This window comes from Crocuta crocuta, unplaced genomic scaffold (assembly GCF_008692635.1).
Source record: "Crocuta crocuta isolate KB4526 unplaced genomic scaffold, BGI_CrCroc_1.0 scaffold751, whole genome shotgun sequence".
NCBI lineage: Eukaryota > Metazoa > Chordata > Mammalia > Carnivora > Hyaenidae > Crocuta > Crocuta crocuta.
In genome coordinates, this window is record NW_027530353.1 from 600,161 (window position 1) to 626,327 (window position 26,167).

General features: G+C 38.5%; 1 protein-coding gene and 2 long non-coding RNA genes across 4 annotated transcripts in view; 1 reads left to right on the forward strand and 2 right to left on the reverse strand.

The window, feature by feature from the left end:
- Positions 1-269: 269 nt before the first annotated feature.
- On the reverse strand, positions 270-8,011 carry SEC61G (SEC61 translocon subunit gamma). The gene is made up of 4 exons (XM_077765781.1): positions 7,938-8,011; positions 5,983-6,081; positions 4,385-4,487; positions 270-444 (listed from the first exon to the last, which is right to left on the reverse strand). The coding sequence occupies exons 2-4, from the start codon at positions 6,074-6,076 to the stop codon at positions 435-437; spliced, it is 207 nt and encodes a 68-aa protein (XP_077621907.1). The 5' UTR covers positions 6,077-6,081; positions 7,938-8,011; the 3' UTR covers positions 270-434.
- LOC144232989 (uncharacterized) overlaps positions 7,993-26,167 on the forward strand; it is an 87,138-nt gene continuing 68,963 nt past the window's right edge. Inside the window, exon 1 of one of the 2 annotated variants that reach the window (XR_013335562.1) lies at positions 7,993-8,309. This is a non-coding gene — a long non-coding RNA (uncharacterized LOC144232989). The remainder of the gene's footprint in view (positions 8,310-26,167) is intronic. The other variant, XR_013335563.1, reaches the window with a different exon arrangement.
- The window catches only part of LOC144232990 (uncharacterized), a 65,895-nt gene continuing 62,933 nt past the window's right edge, over positions 23,206-26,167 (reverse strand). The window contains exons 2-3 of the long non-coding RNA XR_013335564.1: positions 25,136-25,282; positions 23,206-24,855 (exon numbers count right to left, since the gene is read on the reverse strand). This is a non-coding gene — a long non-coding RNA (uncharacterized LOC144232990). The remainder of the gene's footprint in view (positions 24,856-25,135; positions 25,283-26,167) is intronic.

Consider the following 26,167-nt stretch of genomic DNA (forward strand, 5'->3'; position numbering starts at 1 on the left):
CGGGGCATCTGGATGGCGCAGTAGGCTGAGTGTCTGGCTCTTGATTTTGGCTCAGGTCATGATCCCAGGGCTGTGGGATTGACCCCTGCCCTCCAGCTCTGCGAGGACAGTGTGGAGCCTGACTGGGGTTCTCTCCTTTCTCTATGTCCCTCCCCTGTTCGTGCTGGCTCCTAAAAATATATACACTTTATGAAAAAAAAAAAAAAAAAGAACCTGTTATTTCCTATAAAAGTTTATAAATATATATGTGGGGAAAAAAGATAAGTCTGTTTTTATTTTGAAATTATTTTAATTTACAAATACAAAACATCTTGGAAGGCAGAATATGAAAGAAAAACACAAAACATACAGGTAGATTTTTTTACTTCCATGAGCTTCTCAAATCCTCACTTATTCACCGGTCCCCAAGATGAAAAACTCTTCTAAAAAGGTATTCAGCCACCACTGTAAAAGAAAGAAAAATGGTCCATTTAAGAGTATAGAACATTTTAATAACAACAATTATTTGAAATGCAATATGCTCTAATTTTATGGAAATAAAACCACTTATTTGAAAACCCCAAGATAGAATAAAAGAGAAGAAACTGTACTTTAAAATCCTGTAACTGAGAAAAGTCCTTAGAGAAGATGTGGCTTTTGAACAGGTTTGTACTAAAAACTCAGAATCTTTCGGGGATGTGTGTTTAACAGTCTGGCATAAAGTCTTTCTGAAGATGAAAAATATGAATTATATAACAGGATGTGTAGATGGTAAGTTTTTCCATTTGATATACAATCAGTCAGTTGAAAATAAAGAATGCAAACTAGTTTAACAGTTCCCAACTACTGTATCTTTAATAACTAAAAAACAGGGGTTTAATCATAATGAAAACAAAAATCGTCTTTTCTACAGAACTTCTTAAGTTTCAAAACCATAAACATTAAGAGGCGCCTGGGTGGCTCAGTCGGTTAAGCATCCGACTTTGGCTCAGGTCATGATCTCATGGTTCGTGGGTTCGAGCCCCGCATCGGGCTCTGTGCTGACGGCTCAGAGGCTGGAGCCTGCTTCAGATCCTGTGTCTCCCTCTCTGACCCTCCCCTGCTCACACTGTCTAAGAAATAAATAAAACATTAAAAAAAAACAAACCCATAAACATTAAAACTGTATGCTACAATACACGTTAGTACTGTTTACTAATGCTTTTTTTAAAGTAGGCTCCACACTCTATGTGAGACTTGAACTCATGACCCCGAGATCATGAGTGACATGCTCGGCCGACTGAGCCAGTCAGGCACCCCTAGTACTGCTTAACAACGTTAGAAAAACAATTGCATTACTAGATGAAAGTAATATGCCTGAAAGAAATACTCCTGAATATTACTTTAATGCTAAGTTTAGTGTTTGTTATTAAATTGTATTGCTGTTAACTAAACTCTCCACCAACTACATAACTCCTTTAAATTATAATATCATGGCTTTTACTTCTGACTGCTCTAATTTTATAGGAGAGGAAATACCTTTATCAGAACGGGAAGAAAGGGATAATTCAGCCTAATGAAAGAGAAGCTTGTGGTTGTATTTCACTTGCCATCGTCCCAAAATAATTAAAACAGTGACTTATGATCTTTTCAAGCAGGAAGAAAAACCATCTTTTGGTTTTACAGATGTCGAAGAACGTTATGAGAAGAGTAAGTTTTGATAGCTTTTCTCACCAAATGCTTTGTTTGGCCTTCATTTTAATGTCAAAACTCTCTAAAGGCAGATTTCTAACTCCTTCAACCTGGAAACAGTTCTGTTACTGGACGACACATTTTCTGTGTAACCAGCTGTGGAAGCACCTCTGACTGGTAAGGCTGGTAAAAGATATTGTGTGTTTACTAGGGAAAGAATTAGACAAAGCAAATTCTCAACACTTGTTTCAAAACCCTGTTGGGAACAACCCGACTAATCTCAATCCAATCCGAAAAGGGCGCACTCAGGGTGCCTTGTCCGAAATGCTACGTTACGCCACAACTTGGACGAGGAAGCACAAGCTACTGTCATACAAAACTAGGGTAAACAGCAATGCTGGATAGATGAAGAATTCAGATGTCTTCCCCAAGAGAATCTAGGAAAAAGGAATTTAACACGGGTAATGTTCCATTCTTAGGCTAAAAACAAACCACCCCAACTGTTTAAGCCCCGGATAAAGGAAATTTATGGTAGCAGTTATTTGTGAGTAACCTTCTGAGGAATTTAGGCGTCAGCAAGAAAACATCTGTAGAGGCATTTGATTCTAAATGCCGGATTTTGAGAGAATTGATGAAATGCAAACTGGAGCATAAAGTGAGGACTCTGACTCAAAATAAGGACCGTTCAACAGCGGCAGCTTGAGCGATGGCTCTCAACAATTCAAAACAGAGGCTCCGAAGCCAGGCGGCCTGCGTACCGTGTGCTACTCTACAGCTTACTGGTCAATCTACCCGAGGAAGTACCTGCTCTCCATGCCAGTTTCTTCATCTACAAAATGAAAATAGTAGCCCTAAACTCATAGAAGTGTCACAAGAATTAAAGCAGTTGACTAAAGCAGGAAGAGTCCACGGCACGCAGTAAGTGCCCAATAAGTGTTAGAGGTTGTTCGTATCATCAAGACCCACAGAAAAAGATAAAGATCCTTAATTTGTTCACTTAGTTCAACACTTACTCAGTGCTTCTCAGGGGTACAAGAGTACAGTGGCCTAGTCTCTGCAGTACGCACGCACGCACACACACATCATAACATATACCCGTATTCACGGGTATTTCGTGTGTGCATATATATGGAAATATCCGTACCAGGAAAGCCTCAGAACTCATAACTGAATGTGAAAGGCCCTATCAGTCACTTAAGGCAGACAGACAGTAATGTCTGGCAAGAGAGTTAAAAACACAGTATTAAGTGAAGGCTGGAGAAAAATGTGAGAGGCGCTCATATAACAACATACTGAAAGAGGGAAAAGTATATGTCATCCCAAAGGGTACAACTAAGAACGAGGGGAGTTTACAGGAAACAAGTTCCCTATCAGTTGAAAAAGTTAACTGTTATCAATTAAACCTGTCTGGAATGGGATGCGGGAGGCATTGAGCTGTATGTATGGAAAAGAAGTCACTGCATAGAGACTCCAACCCACCCCTTCTGTTTACTCAGGAGGTCAAGTGCAGCCCAGAGACATGCAGTCTCAGGTTTCCTAATTCTATCTGACCGTTCTCTCCATGACCCCACGACTCCAGAGCTGGTAATCCTCACTAGTAACAGAATGGAGATTTCTGAAGTCATGGAGTAGGTTGAGAAAAAGGGCTAACTTTCTCTGATCTTAAGTATCTCTTCGTGGCACTTCTGCTTAATAACGACAATAACCTACTTAAGAAATCCATCTCACAATACCACTCAGTCACTTGTCATTTACAAGACAACTTCCACCAGCATCTACAGTAAAGAACCTAGTACTTAAAAGATTTAAGGCTTACAAACCATTTCTAAATAATTGCTTCAAACCTCCCCATCCCATAAAATAAGCCCAATAGGTATTACTATCTCTAAAGGGCAGGTAAAGCTCAGAGACTAATAAATAAATACAAAAGAATTAGAGCAAATTGAGTACTGAGACTCATACAACGTCTTTATACCAAACTGAAATGCCTAAAACTGACTATTCTAATTGCTCACTCCTGTTAGGCTTCTCTGTAACTTATAATCAAGCTGGAAAGAAAAGCATTTAGGAGAAGTAAGTCATCCCAGTTTGTCAGTATTTCTTCTCCTCTCCAACATGCTCAAGGGTAAGAAACCCTCCATCAGTCCCCGTGGCTCATGGCAGCCCAGCTTCCATTTCAGTTCTTTCCCCAACTGTTCTTTACGGTTTTACATGAATTACATCATTACTCTTTACTATAACCCAAATAAAAGCTATCAGCCTTATTGAACAAACGGAGTTCACAGACGCTGAGTAAACTGCCCAAGGTCATGACAGCAATTACGTAACAAGAAAAAGGATCTGAACCTAAGAGACGGAGTCTGGAGCCTGAACTCTTATCACTGCAGTGACTTTCACAGAGGGAGCATTTCCTCTGCACCTTAAAAACCAACTTAATACACAGCATAAAGAAGACTTAAAGGTGAATACTGGTTCTGTCACTTGCTTCGTCACATACTGGTTTAACTTTCTTGATCCTTTAAAATTTTATTTATTAAAGAAAATTGTGCGTATCTCAGAGTTGCTAATAAAGACTGTATAACATAAATTAGCAGGTACTCAATAAATGCCAGTAGACTCCAGCAGCATTAAAAAGTCAAAAGACATGTGTATTAACAAAATCGGAGGCTGCCAACTCAAATGATTTCAATACTAATTCTATCCTAGATACTGTCTATTTCAAAAGTTTACTTACACAATGATGTTATTAATAGGGATATGGATCAATTTCACAAAAAAGCCAATGAATCCCATGATAGCGAATCCTATTGCTGTTGCCATGGCAATCTTCTGGAATTCTGGATTTAAAAACACAAAATTTTGGTAATTGTTTGTATTGTCATTGCAAATATAGGAGAAAAAATTAGCAGCAATATAAATAAACTTACTGGTGTACATTTCTCCTGAAAGTAAATATATAATTTTAAATTAAACAAAACATGACATTATTAATAAATGTTTGCTTGACAAATTTTTAAATTTTCTTATTTGATATTTAAGGACACATAGAAATAAAATGTATGCTCATGCTAGTGATTCCATCAACAAGCAGCAAAATAGTCCTATCTTCTTATCAAATGACCAGAATATCAAAAAGAAATGAAAAAGGGATAATAGAAACACACAGTATTTGTCTTAAAACTTGTTACACTGTTAAAAGTTTTATTTATAGGGGTGCCTGTGTGGCTCAGTCAGTTAAGCGTCTGACTTTGGCTCAGGTCATGATCTCATGGTTTGTGAGTTCGAGCCCCACATTGGGCTCTGTGCTGACAGCTCAGAGCCTGGAGCCTGATGAAGCCTCTATCTCCCTTGCTCTCTGACCCTTCCCTGCTAGCACTCTCTCTCTCTCAAAAATAAAAAAAATAAAATAAAAATGAATTATAAAAACACAAAACATGACCTTTTTGAAAATAAACAATAGGTCTGTCGTCTTTGATATCATAATGAAGCGAAGAATAAGGTTTGAGAAATCAAGCTGGCCGGGGCACAATCTGAAACCAGGTTTCAGACCCTGGTAATGTTTCCGTTTAATGTTACTTCCTCAGGGAAGCCCCTCTGCCCTGCTGACTCAGCTAGTCCTCCTATTAGGTGCTGTCCGAACTTCTATTTCTCTTCCACGGTAATGACCACAGCAGTAATTAAAGTAGTAACTGCCATTACTCGTTCATGACTGTCTTCCCTGAAACAGTCCAGGCTACACGAGAACATGGACTTGACTCTATTACGTATTTTAATATATTTATTGCACTACATACAAAATATATTATATTCTGTTATATTCCCAGCTCCTAAGTCAGGAAGCACTTGAATGAATAAAGGCACATCAATTCTAGTGCATCCTTTAACAGATGAATCATGATAAACAAGAAGTTTAACTTAGTCAGTTGATAACAACTATACTGTTGATTTCATATTAAGGTTTTGTTCAGGGGAGGAAACGGGCGGTGGCAGAGCAGGGAGGACTCCAGAAGATTTTCCAGAGTGGAAACGTGGGCGACATGGACACCAAGAACTCTAACGTCATTAAATACCACTAAAGCCAAAACCTAACATGAAATACAAGGCTGTGATAAATTATCTTCCACCATTTGAAAATACATAAAACAGAAAAATCTGTAAAGTATAAAAAACTGTGCAAAGTTTAGGAAGTGACAATATTTTTAAAAAAATACCGCAAAAGGAATCACTAAAAATGTTGATAAAATAATGCAACAGCTATTAAACAGAAAGATATCAAAGAAAAGACTAGCAAATGCAAAGATTTCATCTTTCCTCCCATTTTAAAGCTATTACCTTTTCTATCAGGTTTGGTACATCTTTTAACCAGCCGAATGGAGTCCTTCACAAACTGCCGACTCGGCTCAACGAACTGCATTACCTGATCCATGATCCCTATTAAAAAAAAAACAAAGAAGTCAAAGGATGCACACTGGTACTGCTTATCATAAAATCAGAACTCCACCCATTATATTAAAATATAAAGGAACCGAGCCACGAATTTATGTCTGAAAGAAGTCAGTTCCAATTCATAAAACAGAACAAAACAATATAGACTCCAAGTCAAAACAGATCGTATTTTTGCAAACTCTGGCGTCAGATCAAAGGCAATAACACAAACACAGGTCTCACCTATGTGATTATCACTGACAAGGGACACCGGCTCCTAACATGACAAGTGAAGCAACTAACACCACATCCATTCCTTTCCCACTCCGCAATCTTCTCCTGTTCCTGCTACGGAACCAACAATTTGGGGAGCTAGTAGATATTTTCCATATTTTATTTTACACTTGCAGAAACCAGCTTCAAGTGTGGTGAAGGCCAACTAGGACGCTGCCAGAGACCAGACCAGAGGCAACACGGAAGTCAATCTGAGTGTTCTAAACCACGGCCACACAACACTTTCAGAGAAGAGTGTATTTCTGTGGAACAGTATCTACCAAATTTTCAAAACCACAAAAAGCATTTAAACCAAGATCCAGACTCTGAGAAGCTATTACATGAACTCCAGACTGTTAGGTCGGACACACCTTTTAAGAAAACAGCGCTATATATTTCATCAGGTAGGTTCTTCTGGGGAGTCTATTGCCCAATAGAAATGCCACCCAATCTTAGCTCCGAGAGCCACTGGTATGAAAGAATGAGGCCAACTTATTACGTGCATCTAACCTCATCTGCAGCGCTCTGAACAGCGATCAGGACACAATATAAGTACCATTGTGAGAGCAGGTGGTGGTTCAAATCCCTGTCTAGGAAATATTGGCTCCCTGAGCTCCAGTTTCCTCACCCAGGGTGGGCAGCCTAAATAAAATTCTATAAACATTCCGGGCCGAGTACGTTGGGTCCCTCCAAAAACACAGCAATGCCTGTTTTCTTAGTATTTCACTTGTTTGTTCTTCAAATCCAACGGGCTTAAATTTTATAGACATCCTGATAAAAGCTAAAAACTTTCAGGGCACCTATGTGACTCAGTCGGTAACGTAAGCCTCCGACTTCCGCTCAGGTCATGATCTCACAGTTAGTGAGCTCCAGCCCCGCGTCGGGCTCTGTGCTGACAGCTAAGAGCCTGGAACCTGCTTCGGATTCTGTGTCTCCCTCTCTCTGTCCCTCCCTGCTCAGGCTGTCTCTCTCTCTCTCTAAAATAAATAAAACATTTTTTAAAAAGTTAAAAACTTCCTCCAGAAGGAAAAAGAAAGGCACATAAAACATTGCACCGACTTTCAGGGGAAGGGGTCCAATCACACGCTAAGATCTCTCGATCTAGAATCTATACCAATCTTCTCACGCTATCCTATAGACGTGGGGGCAGGGCCAGGGCTGAATATAGCTCTTCCAAGACCGGACGCTACACACAAACTCCCAAAGCCAAGCTTAAGGGAACTCGGGCGACACGCCACCATCTCCGACTAGAGCGCAGAAGACACCAGCAGCCCCCAACAGAGTAAAGACCAGCACACAGAGGCGACCCAGGACAAAGAGCCGGAAAGCCTAAGTCTGGGCCAAGACTTTAAACGCCGAAGGATCAGGGGCTGTCAAAGCCACACTCCTTCGGGACCTCGGGAGTCTGCGGCCCAGGGCCTTGGCTTCCCTAGCCGGCCGTGCGAGGAGGTTTGCGGGCGGCCGGAGGCGCCGGACCTCGGTCTCAGCCCGCCTACCCTGGAGAGCCTCGCTGCAGGCTCGCCCACGACCCTCGCCTCCGCTAGTCACAAAGGGTTCATCCCCAAGCCCACCAAGATACAGATCCTCACCTGCCCGCTAAGCCCTCTGACGCCAGCGACACGTAGCACAAGAGCAGACTGAGGAGAGACCGCCGGAACCGGAAAACACGTCTCTGGCCTATGGCCCGCCCACGCCCCCGTTCATTGGTCCTTTAGCGGAAACATCAGTGCGCAGGCGCAGTTCGCAGAGCAGTTTGGACACGCATCCCGGAAGAGGTTCGCTGCTGGATGCTTGACGTGAGCAGTTTTGGGGTTTGGCTTCTCCAGTTTGAGTGTGGCGGCTGGCGGGTTCTCCCCTGCCAAATCGCCTGTACCCCACCAGGCCGATCTCACCCTGTTCACGTTCACAGCAGGAGGCCCCTGCGGTCTTGAGCGGTACCTGTTCTATTAGACACGAGCTAGGTAAATCCTTGCCAGATGGATTCCATTTGATGGGATGATTTCGGATAGAGGTTTCTGTTTTCTGCAGTTCATCTTGGTCGTGTATCTCCTGACTGCCCATACTTTTGTATGCATTTAATTTCATTAGTCAAAATGAAGCTTGTAAACAATATAAACATGTGACCGACCTAGCTCGAAATGGTCTCCAACCCCCAAACCTGGCCTTCCTCCGATATCAGTCTTGGGACTATATCTAGAATTGAATCCATCATTAGGTGTGCTTTAGGTTCGGTTTGGTTTGGAGAAGTGGTTATAATGTAAATGTCGTATCTGACTTTGCTCTTCTGAGAATATTATGAACTCAGATATTTGGTCATAACAGGTGAGCTTGTCAACTTGTGATTTTGTTTTTAGAATGAGTCATTATTTGGACAATTATTTGAGCACCTATAAAAAATTGTTTATTGAGCATTGTATAAGACACTGTGGAGTTTATCGTGGTCTGGTTAAGGGAATTTACGGTGCAACGAGAGAGATAGATAAAGTATAAGTTAGCATAAACGCTATAGAGCAAATAAAGGGGTGACGGGGTGTTGTGAAGAGAAAGACAGAGAGAAAAGAATATAGGATAAAGACAGGAGTCCTTTAGATGGCCGCTATAAAGATTCTCAGGAGATGATACATGGGCTGAAATCTTAAGGATGAAGAATTATTCATACACACCCTGGTCTGTTCAGAATTTAAAAAAGACTCTTAGAACTAAGGCAAAGTATCTGTATGAACTTTATCATATGTATGGATCACCTGCAATGCAGTGTATGGGGAAGGTTTTAGATACTTAGGCTTATGACCTGTAACCCATTGAATCAATATCTGGAGATTTAGGGATTAAAAATCTATATTTAAAAGAAAACTTAGTAGGAGATTCTAGGGACTGAAGTTTCTAGCACTGGTAATTTTAGCACCTCTCTGAATTCAATACTCTGTCAGCTGCTCCTGAGTTATATTTATTTCTCAGGTACCCAGGTACCCTTACCTTGCCCCACTGTGAGGATATGAGAGCTAGTAGGTGGCACAGACCTTGGGGCTTTGGAAACTATTTTACTCTGCTTCACTTCCAACACATCCTGGAGTCAAATGTCCTATGAAAAAAGTATTAACAGGCTCCAGTATTTTGCCTTGACATGGGACAAAAATCATAATCATGTATCATCATATTTGGAAAACCTAGGATCTTACCTAGAAGGAAGGTGCCACCCCATCACTGAAACATACATATAACAGAACACTGAACATTATGGAACACCACACTGAGCCATTAGGTCTTTGATATTTTGGTGAGTGTTATATTTGTATAGCCACACATAAGCGATTAGAGTTTCTCCTTGAATTCAGAACTTATGGACATAGATTTTGGAAGTGCCAAATGTCATACACTGACAACAGAGCTAGGGAAGTGATAAATGGAACTATCCTATTGCTATATTCTTATATTTCTTGTGAAGTGGTTTGGTACTAAGACTCTGTTAAGAATTCACCCACTAGGGGCGCCTGGGTGGCCCAGTCCATTAAAGCCAGCTCAATTTTGGCTTCCGTCTTTTTCTTTTGGCTCAAGTCTTAATTACACAGTTGTCAGATACATCCCAGAGTCATGCCCCACCTCCACTGCGCTGGGTGAAGCCTGCTTAAGATTCTCTCCCTCTCCCTCCCCCTTCCCTGTCCCCCTCAAAAAAAATGGCAACCACTTAAAATAACTGCAAATGATATACCTGAAAAGCATCATGTATTAGAATGACATTCAAAGAAATAACAGTTTCAAGAAGAATGAAATCTCTCCATTTGCAGCAATGTGGATGGAACTAGAGGGTATTATGCTAAGCGAAATTAGAGATAAATATCATATGATGACTCGTATATGGAATGTAAGATACAAAAGAGATGAACATAAGGGAAGGAAAGCAAAAATAATATAAAAACAGGGAGGAGGACGAAACATAAGAGACCACTAAATACAGAGAACAACCTGAGTATTGCTGGAGAGGTTATAGGTGGGAATGGGCTAAAGGGGTAAGGAGCATTAAGGAGGACACTTGTTGGGATGAGCACTGGGTGTTCTACATAGGAGATGAATCACTGGAATCTACTCCTGAAATCATTATTACACTATATGCTAACTAACTTGGTTGTAAAATAAAAAATTAAAAAAAAAAGAAGGGTACCTGGGTGACTCAGGTGGTTAAGCGTCCAGCTTCGGCTCAGGTCATGATCTTGTGGTTCGTGGGGCTTAAGCCCCGCATCAGGCTCTGTGCTGACAGCTCGGAGCCTGGAGCCTGTTTCAGATTCTGTATCTCCCTCTCTCTCTGACCCTCCCCTGCTCACGCTCTCTCTCTCTCTCTTTCTCTCTCTCAGATATAAAAAAAAATTAAAAAAAAAGAAATAAAACATTTTAAATTAAAAAAAAAAGAAACAAAGAATACAGTTTGCCCAAAAGGAGGCAGGAAAAGATGAACAGAGAATAACAAAAAAGCAAAGCAGCCAAAAAACCAAATAACAAAACAGGAGAACTACATATAACCACATTTATAATTGTATTGCATCTAAATGTAATTTTTAGGTTTAAAATTCCCCTTAAAAAACAAGTCAAAGTGGGTTTAAAACCCAGAGATTTGGCTATCTGCTGATTGCATGAATGCACTTTAAATATAAAGGCATAAGTTGCAAGTAAATAGATGGAAGTAGAGACAATAAGAAGACAATGTCAGAATTTGCTACCAGGGCTTATTGAGAGCAGATAATATTAGATAATGTAGATTTTAACCATGAGAATTTCTGGAGATAAAAAGTAGCATTTGGTAATGATTAAAGGTCAGTTTGTTAGGCAGTTCTATTAGTCCTAAGTTTGTGTGCCCTTAACAACTGAGCTTCAAATGTCATGAAACAAAAATTGACAAAGAGACAAATCTACAAGCAAGTAGATTTTAACAGTCTTTCAGCACTTCATGGAATTAGACAAAAAAGAACAATCAGTGAAGAAATTGAAGATCTCACAACCACCACGACCTAACTATAAATGGAGCAGTACCCCCCCAAAATTGCGGGCACATTCTCTCCAAGTGCACATGGTATTTCCAGATAGAACATACTGGACCATAAAACAAGTCTTAAATATTAAAAAGATTCAAATCATACATGGGTTTTCTCTGACCACTATGGAATTAAATCTGTAACAACCAGATAACCAGATAAATCCAAGTATTGAGAAATAACATTCTTCTGAATAAATCATGGGTCAAATTGGAAGTCACAAGGGAAATTTGAGAGTAGCTTCAACTGAATGATAATGAGAATGTGGTATATCATATCTCAAGATACTACTACACACCCACAAGAATGGTTAAAAAGGTTGATAACATCAAATTTGGGCATAAACAGAAATCAGTCAGAACTAAAGAGTTGGTAGGAGTGTAAAATGATACAGTCTTTTTGGAAAACTTTTGGCAGTTTGTTATAAAACTAAGCATACACCACCCTCTTACCTCATAATTCTAGTTTTAGGTGTTTACTGATTATATCTGAAAATATGTTCATCTCAAGACTTGTTCAAGAATATAGCAAGTTTATTTGTAATTAAAAAACTAAAGTGATTCATGAGTCCATCAAAAGGAGAACAGATAGGTTATATGGAAGTGTTGAATTACTGTATTGTACACCTGAAACTAACATCAATAACACTATGTTAACGAACTGGAATTAAAATAAAAACTTATAAAAAGGGGGAGATGGATAAATGAAATGGTATAATCCCACAATTAAATACTACTACACAATTGAGAAAAGGGAAAATATATATGCAATAATATTGATGAATATCATGAACATTATGATGAGTGAAAGAAATCTGTGTGAAAGGCTGCATATTTTACAATTCTGTTGTTAAGTTTAGGAGGTAGATAGAATTAGTGTACAGTGAAAACTGGGAGTAGGGATGGAGGAGGAGGAAACTCAGATGAAAGTATGTAACTTGACCAGGGGTAGACTTACACGGGTGTTTTAGTTCAGATTGCATAACAAAATACCATGGACTGGATGGGTTAAACAATACACATTATTTTTCACAGTTCTGGAGGATAGAAGTCCCAGATCAGGGCTCCAGTATGGTCAGGCTCTTGGTAGAGGGCCTCTTCCTTGTTTAAGGAGGGCTGTCTTCTCTTATCTATCCTCATGTGGCTGAAAGAGTGCTAGTCCTTCCCCTTATATGTATACTAATTCCATCATTAGACTCCACCCTCATTACCTTATTACCTCCCAAAGGCCCCACCTTCATCATAGTAGTACTTTAACGAGTGAATGTGTTTGGGGGTGACAGAGATGTTGAGTCCAAGGTAACAGGTGTATGCATTTCTCACAGTCCATCAAATAGCACCCTTAAGGTCTGTGCATTCTACTTTACGTAAAATTTGCCTCAAAAAATAAAGCACTATAAGCAAATATTAAACCCTAGTTAAATGATATAACCACTGGCAGGAGTGAAGTATACAATGATCTGCAACTTACTTAGGTCAGTGGTGCGTTCATGGTTTGATAGAGTAATGGACAGATAGGGGATAAAGCAAATACAGTAAACTGTTAATTGTAGACTCTTGGTTTATTTGTGTGGGTATTCATTGAACAGTTTTTATGTATGAAATTACTTGTAATATGGAGGAAGTATACACAGATCACCAAATCAAGTCTTTAAATTTTTGTTCTGACAAATAATGATGACTATAAATTGAAAGTATATGTGGTAGAAATTTTAAATTGTCCCTTAATTTAAAAATGCCAGTGTAATATTAATGGTGTTATTTGAGATACGCTGAATTAATGCTCCATTTAGATTCCTGACTCTGCCTGAAGCAAGAAAAAATTTAAAACCCTGTAGAGGTAGAGGATTTTTTTTAAACACCAAGCTTAAGTAAAAAAGCTTCTGGTTAGGTTAATGAATATTTTACCCAGAGTTTTAGTCTTTTGTTCCTTAAAGTAAGAAAATAAAATCTTTAATTGAAAATGGGATATATGATATTATTTTTACATTTATTTTACTCCCAAGCAAGATCTCTTTGCTTATTTGAAGGAGAGTTTAAAATTATATCTCTATATCCTCTTTGTGTAGACTTTCAAAATGGGTGTTGAAAACACATAACTAGAGTTCTCATTGCAGTAACTTAAGAAGTTTTATTTTTTGTTACACAGTAATACTGTGTTATATGATGTATATGTATTTGTATGTCTATGCTTAGGAAAAAGCTAATATAGATTTGCTAATGTTTAAATTGTATTGCCATCGACAGTTCTTTCTAGTTTAAATATTCAAACTTCTAAGGTTTTTTTTTTTAAAGGTACTAAGATATTTCATAAAGGGATAGTAAAATTCTACCATATCCTGGGCTTTAGGGACCTTCCCACCTGCGAGCAGCTCCCTAGGAGGCTATGCTGCATTTTACAGGTGATGGGAAGAAACCCCTGCCGGTTTGGTCCTGCACACAGAAACACATGTAGTCACAGAGCTCACCATTTAATGCTGATGTCACAGCAGCCATCCTTGATTTGTGGCAGCTCTGACGTGCTCTTCCTTGTTCCCTTGCTTCAACTAGGTTTATGTATTTTCATTATCTTGCCTATAATTCCCCCGTCACATCCTGCCCTTCTTTATTCTCCCAGATATCCATTTCCTTTCCCTAGGCTTCCTTCAAATCCCTCTTCTTGGGAATTTATGTTTTATTTCTTCTCTAAGACAAATAGTAGTTGTATACAGCTAGCTATATGACTGGGAGGTGGGGCGTAGGATCTAGGAAGAACTAAGGACCCCAGAGCACCCATCTTTCTGTTGTGTATTATCTTGTGTAAGTATCCAAAACTGGGAAAATCCGCCTTTTTTTTTTTTTTAAAGGAGAAGCTGATGCTCAGTAAGTAGACTAGATGTACCCATGGAGTGCTACAGAACCATGAAAGTGTTAGTAAAGCTCCAGAAGAATTAAAGATAGGATATAGAAACAAATAGTCTTTGGGACAAAAATATTTTAAAGGTAAATATGATCGGGCCAAATATAGTTGGTTGTGGTTTTGGTTTTATTTTTTCTTGAGAGACAGAGAGAGAGAGCATGAGTTGGGTAGAGGCAGAGGGGGAGAGAGAGAGAATCTTAAGCTCCATGCTCAGCCCAATGTAGATTTCAATCCCACGACCCTGGGATCATGACTTGAGCCAAAATCAAGAGTTGGATACTCAACCAACTGAGTCACTCAGGCACCCCTGGGCCAAATACACTTTTGAAAGTACTTTAAAGAAATAATTCTGTTTTATTTCTCCATAAACACAAGAACTAGAAAAGAGCAATGAAAATGACTGGAGACATTTAGATGGTACGTACTTAATTACCAGCGACCCTACACTGTCACTTCTAATAAGCAAGTCTTGCTAGTTCTCTACAGCATTTGATGTCATCAACTACTTGCTCTTGAAACTCTCTGCTACTTTCACTTTTAAAAACAAAAACCAAAAAGCACTTTTCTGACCATTTCTGAACCTCCTTAAGAGACTTTGTTTCCTGCACTGGCCCTGTATGTTCACGGTAGGCTCACTGTTCTAACACACACCCCAACATCTGCTTTAACACCATGTTTATTTCTTGCCCAGAACCAGTCTAAAGTGGACTTGAGGTAGGGATGGGGTCTGTTTTACATAGTCATTTAGCATCTTGTGCTCCTTCCTACACAGTGCTGCCCATTTCTAGGGCCTTGGAGTCTTCCGGTGTCTCCTTTGCATCCAGCCACGAGATGAGGGAAGAGAAAGAATGTGGAGGATTGTGTGAGACTTTAGGGTCCTGAAAACAGCACCCATCACTTTCCCCTACCTCTCTTTGACCAGAACTCACCAGTAAGGCTTCACGGAACTGTAGAAGTCACAGGAAGCATAGTTTCATTGTGTGCCAGAGGACAAAGGAGACATCGATATAACTGATCAGTTAGCCAGTCTTTACCAGTTTCTTAGATATTAGTGTTCCTAAGGGTTCCATTCTCAAACTATTCTTACATTTTAGACTTCAGTTAATTCTAGGAGTTTTGACTACTGTGAGTAGATTATTGAGAAGTTTATATTTCTGATCAAGTTCTTGTTAAATGAAAAGTCTATAGTATGTGACAACTTAACTAAGAAATTTTAATAATATCTACATACACATATTAATACACACATTTATGAAAAGATGAACTTTTAAAATTGTATGAATACCTATATTGGGGAGAGAATAGGGGTAAAAGTGAAACCTATTTGGATATACCTCATTTGGTAGATTTGATTTTGGAGCTGTGAATATTTTACTTTTAAACTCTTAATCTTTTAAGAGTAAACTTTTGAAATACAGAATAACTGTCCTAAATGAGTTTAGAACAGCAATCTGTGTGGCATAAGGATGTAATGAAAAGCATAAGAATTTAAAGAATTTTTAGTAATATTTTCGGTAGGATTATTGGTATTGTTTTTGAGACTGTTATTTGTAGTTATGGGATAAAGTCAGTATGTTGGCGTCATTGAAAACTAGAATTTTCAGAGTTGCTAAAAGGAGAAACTGGCATTGTTAAATTACAACCCTGGCATCTTGAGTTTGATTTATGATTTATGATTTATGGAGTATTTGCTCTGAAAGCAAATAAATTTCCTGGCTCTGTCCTCTAAAAAGGCCTAGAAACAGTGTTCAACAGAGTGGCAGTGAGTTCCTAGCCCCCAGATTATGGTTTCTCTATCCTATTTTCTTTTTAAAGTTTATTTATTTATTTTGAGGGGGGGGGAGGGAGGGGCAGAGGAAAAGGGAGAGAGAAGGAATCATAAGCAGGCAGGCTTGAACTCATCAACTGTGAGATCATGACCTGAGCCGAGATTAAGAGTCCAATGCTTAACTGACTGAGCCACCCAGGCGCCCCTACACTATTTTCTAGGAGAAGAAATTAGAGCTCTGTGGAAAGATGGAGGATCCCGAGGCAGAGGCAGGAACTCTATGAATCTGGACTATTATTCAAGAAGATGACTAGAGTTATATCAGAAGGACTCAGGAGCTAACCTGAAGAGGTTCCTGCTGGCCAAAGATGGAACACTGTGGACCTCAGTAGGGATGATAAATGCAATGTGTGGAGACACGTTGAATATGTTTAAGTCCATGCATTTATAATTGTACTTAAGCACTTTTTTCAGTCCCCTTTGGAGAATATAAATGAAGCATATAAATACTTTGAAAACTGGCAAATAAAGGATAAGAATTAAGCATTTATTCTACTTTTTCTGTACCATCTAACCAAAATCATTGATGAGTGGAAATTTCTTTTTATAAAATTGTTGCAGGCAATAAACAAAAGTGACAAAATAATATAGTTAGAATATTACATGTTGTACTAATAATAGATTAATGGATCTAGGTTAGCAAACGCTTCCAATGAAGGACCAGGTAGTAAATATTCTGGATTGGAGGCCATAAAGTGTCTGTTGTAGCTCCACTGCTGTAGTGCCAAAGCTGCAATACAAAATGTGTAAAGGAATGGATGTGCCCATGTTCCAGTAAGGGGCGCCCTGGGGGCTCAGTCAGCTAAGGGTCTGACTCTTGATTTCAGCTCAGGTCATAATCTCATGGTTCGTAGAGCAAGCCCTGTGTTGGGCTCTGCGCTTACAGCATGGAGCCTGCTTGGGATTCTCTCTCTCTCTCCGCTCCCCCATTCACATTCTGTCTCTCTCTCTCTCAAATAAATAGTTAAAAAAAGAAAAATATTGTGAAAAACATGAAGGTTGGAGTTATTTTAAGATACATATTCTTAAAATGTTTTAATTTTAGGCCATAAAATTGGTGCCTTGCTGTGATGAGAAAATTAACACCCTTCCTCCTTACTCCCCTCCCAATTTCTGTTAGTGTTTTGGAATATTCCCTAAATGAGGGATGATTCTTTTAGTGAGGCACAGTGTAATTCTTTTGAAACAGTAAAGTAAAAAGTTCTAAGACCCCCACACTCCTATACACCATCATATCTTAGCTAATGAGATAAAACAAGAAAAGGATGGGGGGAAGGCATGCAGATTTAGGAAAGAGGAAGAAAAGTGTCTTTCTTCACAGGTGACATGATTGGCTCTGGAAAACCCCAAAGAATTAAAAACAAAGTCTGGAACTAAGAAGTCAGTTATAACAAGATTACAGGATACAAAGTTAATTTACAAAAGTCAATTGCTCTCCTAGATACCAACAATGAAAAATTGAAAATAAAAAATACAACATCGTTTTTATCAGCACCAAAAAGAGAGGGAGGAAAGAAGGGAGGCAGATTGATTGACATATATACGTATAAGATCTATATTAGGCAAGCTATAAAACTAATGAAAGAAATCAGAGAAGATTTAAGTAAATGGAGAGAAACTCTATGTTCATGGATAGGAAGAGTCAATATTACAAGATGCCAGTTCTTCCCAACGTGGTATGTAACACAATTCCCATCAAAATCCCAGCAAATTATTTTGGATATCAATAAACTGATTCTAAAGCTCACAGAAAAACAGAAGACTAGCCAACGCAGTATTGAAGAAACATGGAAAATTGGCAGTACTACGCTTCAAGACTTACTGTAAATCTAAACTAATTAAGATAATGTGGTATTGGTGAAAGAAAAAACAAATACAGCAAAACCTTGGATTGCAAGTAACTTGTTCTGTGAGTGTACTCAAGATGAGGAAACATTTCTAATAAATTTTACCTTGATAAATGAGCGATGTTGTGCAATATGAGTAGTACATGGCACCGAATGTCACATGATCACAACTGAGTCCATGATTCTCTCTCTCCCTCCCACTCTCTGTGTGGGATTGTGGGCGATCGTCTCCTGTGCTCAGATGCTCAGTCTCAGGCCTCAGTGTTTGGCAGAAATCAGTGATTTTTTTTTCAGAATGTTGGAAAGTTCCCACAACTGTCACTAGTGTATTTTTTTTTTTTGTCATTTCAAAGCACCTAGGTTACTACTTTGCTTTTCCTTACAAGAGTAAGCTGAGGAATGTTTTGCTTCATTCTAGGTCAGGCTGCCTGCATAAGTAGACCCTTTCTTCTGCTGCCTTATTACCAGTTACATTAAATACAGTATATGATAAGAGTTTATTAATACGGTAATGTAAAAAAGATTCCATTGAACCTATAGATAGCAATGATTCTATTAGTGACAGTGAAAATCATCCTACACAATAACCCTCCCCTTTCTTGTCTCCCTCACACCAGCCATAAAGGTTTTCAAAGGTAAGTGCAAGTTAAGTTCTTTAGTTTTCTTTATATTTTGCATTTTCTTAGTTATTTTCTATTGTATTAACAGCATTGTAATTATTTTCATGTGAATATATTTGGGTTATAGAATGAGCCATCTGAGTTTCCATTATTTCTTATCAGGAAATTCACTTTGATATACAAGTGCTTACAAATAATAAGCATATTTCCATGACGAGTTATGTGTGAAAACCAAGCTTTTATTAGATAAGTTGAACAGAGCAGAGAGCCCAGAGACAGACCCACATCAATACAGTCAACTGAAATTTGCCAAAGGAGCAAAGGCAGTTCAGTGGAGCACAGCTAGCTTTTCAGCACATGTACCAGAAAAACTGGAAACCCACATGCAAAAAATGAATCTAGCCAAAGACCTTACATCATTCACAAAAAATAACTCAGAATGGATCATAGACCTAAGTGAAAAAATGCAAAAAATCTAGAAGATAGCATAAGAGGAAACCCAGGTGACTTTGGGTTTGCTGTTGAGTTTTTAGAGACAACACCAAAAGTATGACCCACGAAAGAAGAAACAAGTGTGATTTCATTAAGGTCAAAAGACCCTACAAAAGACACTTGTAAGAGAATGAAAAGACAAGCCACATACTGGGAGAACATATTTGCAAAACATATCTGATAAAGGACTGTTACTTAAAATATACAAAGAAAACTTTGACAACTCAGCAATTAAAAAAATAGGCAAATTTGTAACAACGTCAATGAAGCCAGAATGTATTATACTAAGTGAAATAAGTAAGTCAGAGAAAGACAAATACCATATGATTTCACTCATATGGAGTTTAAGAAACAAAACGAATGTATGGAAAGGAAACCACAAGAGACTCTTAATGATAGAGAACAAACTGGGGGTTGATGGTGGGAGGTGGGTAGGGGATGGGCCAGATGGATGATAGGTATTAAAGAGGGCAGTTGTGGGGCACCTGGGTGGCTTAGTTGGCTAAGTGTCCAACTTCAGCTCTGGTCATAATCTCACAGTTCACGAGTTCAAGCCCCACATTGGACTCTCTACTGTCAGTGCAGAGCCTGCCTCATATCCTCTGTCTCCTTCTCTGCCCCTCCCCAGCTCATGCTCTCTCTCTTTCTGTCAGAAATAAATAAACATTAAAAGAAGACCACACTTGTGATGAGCACTGCTGTTGTATGTAAGTGATGAATCACTGAATTCTACTCCTGAAACCAATATTGCACTGTATGTTAACCAAAAGTTTATTTATTTTTGAGAGAGAGAGTGCCGTGTACGTGTACATGCATGCAAGTGGGGTTGGGGCAGAGAGAGAGAGGGAGAGAGAATCGCAAGCAGATTCCATGCTGTTAGCATGGATCCCAACTCAGGATTCCATCTTATGAACTGTGAGATCATGACCTGAGCCAAAACCAAGAATTGGATGCTTAACTGATTGAGCCACCCAACTAACTAAAGTTCAAGTGCCCCAACTAACTAAAATTTAAATAAAAAATTTATTTTATTTATTTTTATTCAAGCTGACATAATTTTTTTTTAAAAAATAGGCAAGAGATCTGAGCAGATACCTCAGTAAAGAAGATATATAGATGGCAGATAAGCATATGAAAAGGTGCTCAATATCACATGTCATTGGGGAATTGCAAATTGAAAGAATGAGATACCACTATTGCCTGTTATGATGAGGATGTGGAGCAACAGACTTTCATTTCTATTAGGAATGCAAAATGGCACAATCGCTTTGGAAGACAGTAGGGCAGTTACAAAGCTAAACATAATCTTACAATACCATTCAACAATCACGCTGTAGTTTTCTGTACTTTCTACTCAGTTTTTCTGTAAACTTAAAACTACTCAAAATGTATTAGTAAAAAAATAAATTCTAAGACTCCAGGGGATGGATGGGGCACCTGGGTGGCTCAGTTGGTTCAGCGTCTGACTCTTGGTTTTGGATCAGGTCATGATCTTGTGGCTTCGTGAGTTGAAGCCCCACATTGGGCTCTGTGCTGTCAGTGTAGAGCCTGCTTGGGATTCTCTCTCTCCCTCTCTAGCTGCCCTTTCCCCACTTGTGCTGTCACTGTCTCTGTCAAAATAAATAAACTTAAGAAAAATTAAAGACTCCAGGAGATGGAAAGAAACTAGAGAGTCATTCCATTGTTTTCTTTATGCTATATCCAAAACAAAGTGAAGCAAGATTGAGACTCCTCCACTCTTTCCGTCTAACAGTCAGTCCTTGGTTTTTGTTTTGTTTTGTTTTGTTTTCAAGGTTCTGAGAAGTCCAGCATCTCTGTAAGACAAAGCGGACAGGATGAGTTGACCACATACCTAGTTATAACCAACTGACTCTTAAAGAAGACAAGGAGTTCTGACCCCTTTATGAAATACGGGAACAGAATGACATTCAATCACACTTCCTTTATAGTGAGGCATGGAAAATGTTATTGGCCGGATTGTGTGCCACCCAAATTCACATATTGAAGTCATAAATCCCAATTCCTCAGAATGTGATTGTAAAGAGAGAGAGAGAAAGAAAATCCCAAGCAGGCTCTGCACTGTCAGCACAGAGCCCATGTGGGGCTCGAACTCCTGAACAGTGAGATCATGACCCAAGCCCAAACCAAGAGTCTGATGCTTAACTGAGCCATGCAGGTGCCCCTGAATTAATTATGTTAAAAGGAGGTCATTAAGATGAGCCCTATTCCAATAAGACTGGTGTTCTTATAAGAAAAGGAAATTTAGGTGTGCCTGAGTGGCTGTCAGTTAAATGTCTGACTCTTCATCTCAGCTCAGGTCTTTATCTCAGTGTTCTAAGTTCAGGTTCTGCATTGGGGTCTGGCCAGGCATGAAGCCTACTTTTAAAAAAAATTAAGAAAAAGGAATTCAGACACAGAGAAGTGCAGAAGGAAGATGATGTGAAAGATACAGGAAGAAGACTGACATCTAAAAGATAGGGAGAGAAGTCAAAAGAAACCAACTTTGATGATATCTTGGTCTCTGACTTCTAGCCTCCAGAATTGAGAAAATAAATCTCTGTTCAAGTCACCCAGCCTGTGGTACTTGGTTATGGCAGCACTAGCAAACTAATATAGAAGGCAAGGTTTTATTGCCTTTTTTCCCCTTCCTGTTTCCTAAGAGAAATAAAAGTTCCAGTGAGCAAATTTTTGGATATACAGTAATCTCATAGGAATATAAAAATCATGAAATGTTGTTTTCCATTGTTGCAATGGAGACATGTAGAGCTTTGTGAAAATGTACACTAGACAAAAGAATCAGATATATATATTTTTAATTGAAGTATAGTTGACATACAATATATTAGTTTCAGGTGTACAACATAGTGATTCAACACTTATACATTATGAAATGCTAATCCATGATTAGTGAAGTTAAAGGGGATGTCAAGGTTTTTAAACATTGTTTTTAAAATTATGTCTTGATCAGTTAATTTCATTGTCAAGTGGCTTTTTAAGTTCCTTATGAACACTATATTTCCTGTGTTCATGCATGTTTAAATATACCTGTCTTTCTGTTTAGTGGCTTGGGTGGTTATAAAATTGGGTGTCATTTAACTTTTCTTGAAAATTTGACTGAAATTAATTATCCTATTATATCCTAGCACTAAGTGTTAGTAAGGTGAAACTTGACACTAGCTTGAAATTTGTCCTATCTTCTATGTGATTAAAGAAATCTTTCTCTATTCCTGAAATCAATGGGAAACAAGAGCTACCTCAATAAAAACTGATATTTTATATACTTAAATTTTTTTTAGCATTTATTTTTTTGGAGACAGAGAGACAGAGCACAAGCCAGGGAGGGGCAGAGAGAGAGGGAGACACAGAATCCCAAGCAGGCTCCAGACTCTGAGCTGTCAGCACAGAGCCCCACACATGGCTCAAACTCACCACCCCTGAGATCATGACCTGAGCGGAAATCAGACACTTAACTGACTGAGCTACCCAGGCCCTCCTTTATATAGCTTTTTACATAGACTAATTCTCAGGGAAATTTTGTGTTCTTACATCTTGTATAAAGTTTTTTGTTTGATCTGCTGGTTTATCTGCCCTTTTATTTTTTCTTTGTTCTTTAAATATTATATTAATTGTTTTTTCACTGTGGTGGGCTAAAGCCTTTTTATACTTTATTAATTCCATTTTTAACTCTTCTGTTTCTTGCTGTTTTTAATTCATTTTCTGATATTATTTTGGTTCTCAAATTTTTTTAGCAGTACAGTTTTCTTTTTTATTTCATTCTATTTTTTCAGTTATTCACTGATGAGAAATTATCTTCTGGAGTTCATGTCCTTATAAAGATTTTTTTTTGGTCACAGAAAGTCTCATGGAGAGTTTTCTTCTATTTCTTTTAGATTTCTGCTCTCACATTCTTTATCTGCCTTCTGTATGCTGTTGTCATCTCTCTGTGACTTTATTTTTTAGTAGCATGTTAGTACAATTTTGTTTTATTTTATGTTTTTATTTAAATCCAAGTAGTTAACTATAGTATAAATAATGGTTTTAGTGCACGTACATGTAACACCCAGTGCTCACCCCAACAATGCCCTCCTTAATGCCTGTCACCCATTTAGCCCATCCCCCCACCCGCCTCCCCTACAGCAACCCTCAGTTTGTTCTCTGTAGTTAAGAGTCTCATATGGTTTGCTTCTCTCTCTGTTTTTTTTTCTTATTTTCCCTTCCCTTTCCCTATGTTCATCTGTTTTGTTTCTTAAATTCCACATATGAGTGAAATCATGTATTTATCTTTCTCTGAATGACTTACTTCACTTAACACAATACATTCTAGTTCTATGCACATTGTTGCAAATAGCAAGATTTCATTCGTTTTGATCACTGAGTAATATTCCATTGTATACACACATCTTCTTTTTTTTTTTTTAATGTTTTATTTATTTCTGAGAGAGAGAGAGAGAAACAGCATGGGCAGGGGAGGGTCAGAGAGAGAGGGAGACACAGAATCAGAAGACAGGCTCCAGGCTCTGAGCTAGCTGTCAGCACAGAGCCTGACACAGGGGGGCTCAAACCCATGAACTGTGAGATAATGACCTGAGCCGAAGTCGGACGCTTAACTGACTGAGCCACCCAGGCGCCCCATATACCGCATCTTCTTTATCCATTCATCAGTTGATGGACAGTTGTGCTCTTTCCATAATTTGGCTATTGTTGATAGTGCTGCTACAAACATTGGGGTGCGTGTGCCCCTCTGAATCAGCATTTTTGTATCCTTTGGGTAAATACCTAGTAGTGCAATTGCTGGGTCAACAGGTAGCTCTCTTTTTATTTTTTGAGGAACCTCCACACTGTTCTCCAAAGTGGCTGTACCAGTTTGCATTTCCACCAACAGTACAAGAGGATTCCCCTTTCTCTGCATCCTTGCCAACATCTGTTTTTTCCTGAGTTGTTAATTTTAGCCATTCTGACAGGTATGAGGTGGTATCTGATCAGGTTTTGATATGTATGTCCCAGATAATGGTTATGTTGAGCATCTTTCCATGTGTCAGTTAGCCATCTGAATGTCTTCTTTAAAAAAGTGTCTGTGTCTTCTGCTCATTTCTTCACTGGATTATTTGGCTTTGGGGTGTTGAGTTTAAGAAGTTCTTTGTAGATTTTTGATACTAACCTTTTATCTGATATGTCATTAGCAAATATCTTCTTCTGTCAGTTTCCTTTTAGTTTTGTTAATTGTTTCCTTCTCTGTGCAGAAGGTGTTTATCTTGATGAGGTCCCAATAGTTCATTTTTGCTTTTGTTTTCCTTGCTTCCAGAGACTTGTCAAGTAAGAAGCTGCTCCAGCTGAGGTCATGGAGGTCGCTGCCTGTTTTCTCTGTAGGATTTTGATCGTTTACTGTCTTACATTTTGGACCATCATCCATTTTGAATTTATTTTTGTGTATGGTGCAAGAAGGTGGTCCAAGTTTATTCATCTGCATGTCGCTGTCCAGTTTTCCCAACACCATTTGCTGAAGAGACCAGTCTTTTTTTCCATTGGATATTTTTTCCATTGGATATCCTACTTTGTCAAAGATTAGTTGGCCATACGTTTGTGGGTCCATTTCTGGGTTCTCTATTCTGTTTCTTTAATCTATGTGTTTTTGTGCCAGTACCATACCTTCTTGATGGTTACATCTTTGTAGTATAGCTTGAAGTCTGGAATTGTGATGCCTTCAGCTTTGGTTTTCTTTCTCAACATTACTTTGGCTCTTCAGGGTCTTTTCTGGTTCCATACAGGAGACTCATTTTAGACCTAAAGACACCTGCAGACTGAAAGTGAGGGGAAGGAGAACTATCTATCATGCTAATGGACATCAAAACAAAGCCGAGTAGCCATACTTAGAACAAACTAGATTTTAAAACAAAGATTGTAATAAGAGATAAAGAAGGGCATTATATCACAATTGAGGGGCCTATCCATCAAGATCTAACAATTGTAAGTATCTCCCAACTTGCAAGGACCCAAATATATAAATCAATCAATCACAGGCAGAAAGAAATTCATTAATAATAATATAATAATAATAGGGGACTTTAACATCTCACTTACAGCAATGGAGAGATCATCTAAGCAGAAGATCAACAAGGAAATGGCTTTGAATGACACACCGGACCAGATGGACTTAACAGATATACTCAGAACTTTGCATCTTGAAGCAGCAGAATACACATTCTTCTCAAGTGCACATGGAACATTCTGCAGAATAGATCACATACTGGGTCACAAATAAGCTCTCAACAAGTACAAAAAGATTAATATCATATCATGCATATTTTCATGCTTTAATACCTTGAAACTTGAAATCAATCACTGGAAAAAAAAAATTGGAAAGACCACAAATGCTTGGAGGTTAAAGAACATCCTACTAAAGAATGAATGGGTTAACCAAGAAATTAGAGCAGAAATAAAAAATTACATGGAAGCCAATGAAAATGAAAACACAACAGTCCACAAAACCTTTGGGATGCAGCAAACCTTTGGTCATAAGAGGGAAGTATAGAGCAATCCAGGCCTCCCTAAGAAGGAAGAAATGTCTCAAATACACAACCTAAGCTTACATGTAAAGGAGCTGGACAAAGAAGACTAAATAAATCTCAAAACCAGCAGAAGAATGGAAATAATAAAGATTAGAACAGAAATCAATAATATTAAAATAAAAAAACAACAACACTAGAAACCAATCAACAAAACCAGCAGCTGATTCTTTTAAAGATATAACAACATTGATAAACCCCTAGCCAGATTTATCAAAAAGAAAAAGGAAAGGACCCAAATAAATAAAATCATGAATGAAGGAAGAAAGATCGTAGCCAACACCATAGAAATGTGTAGTTTTAATTTAAACAATCCTTTTTAAAAACATCTTTTATAAAAATATAAAACACACAAAGATAGAGAACAAGATCAATGTGTCATTTTTTTTCATCTTGTGTAGACAGAACATGGGCTACTCTGCTTAAGTTTCACTTTGCTCTCAGTAGTTCAGTGTCCCTCATCCTTTCCTGTTTGTCTCCCTAGAACCATAGCTTGAAAGCTGTGTTTTGCTTCCGTTTCCTTCTCTGTAGCCTGAGGTTGTAGGAA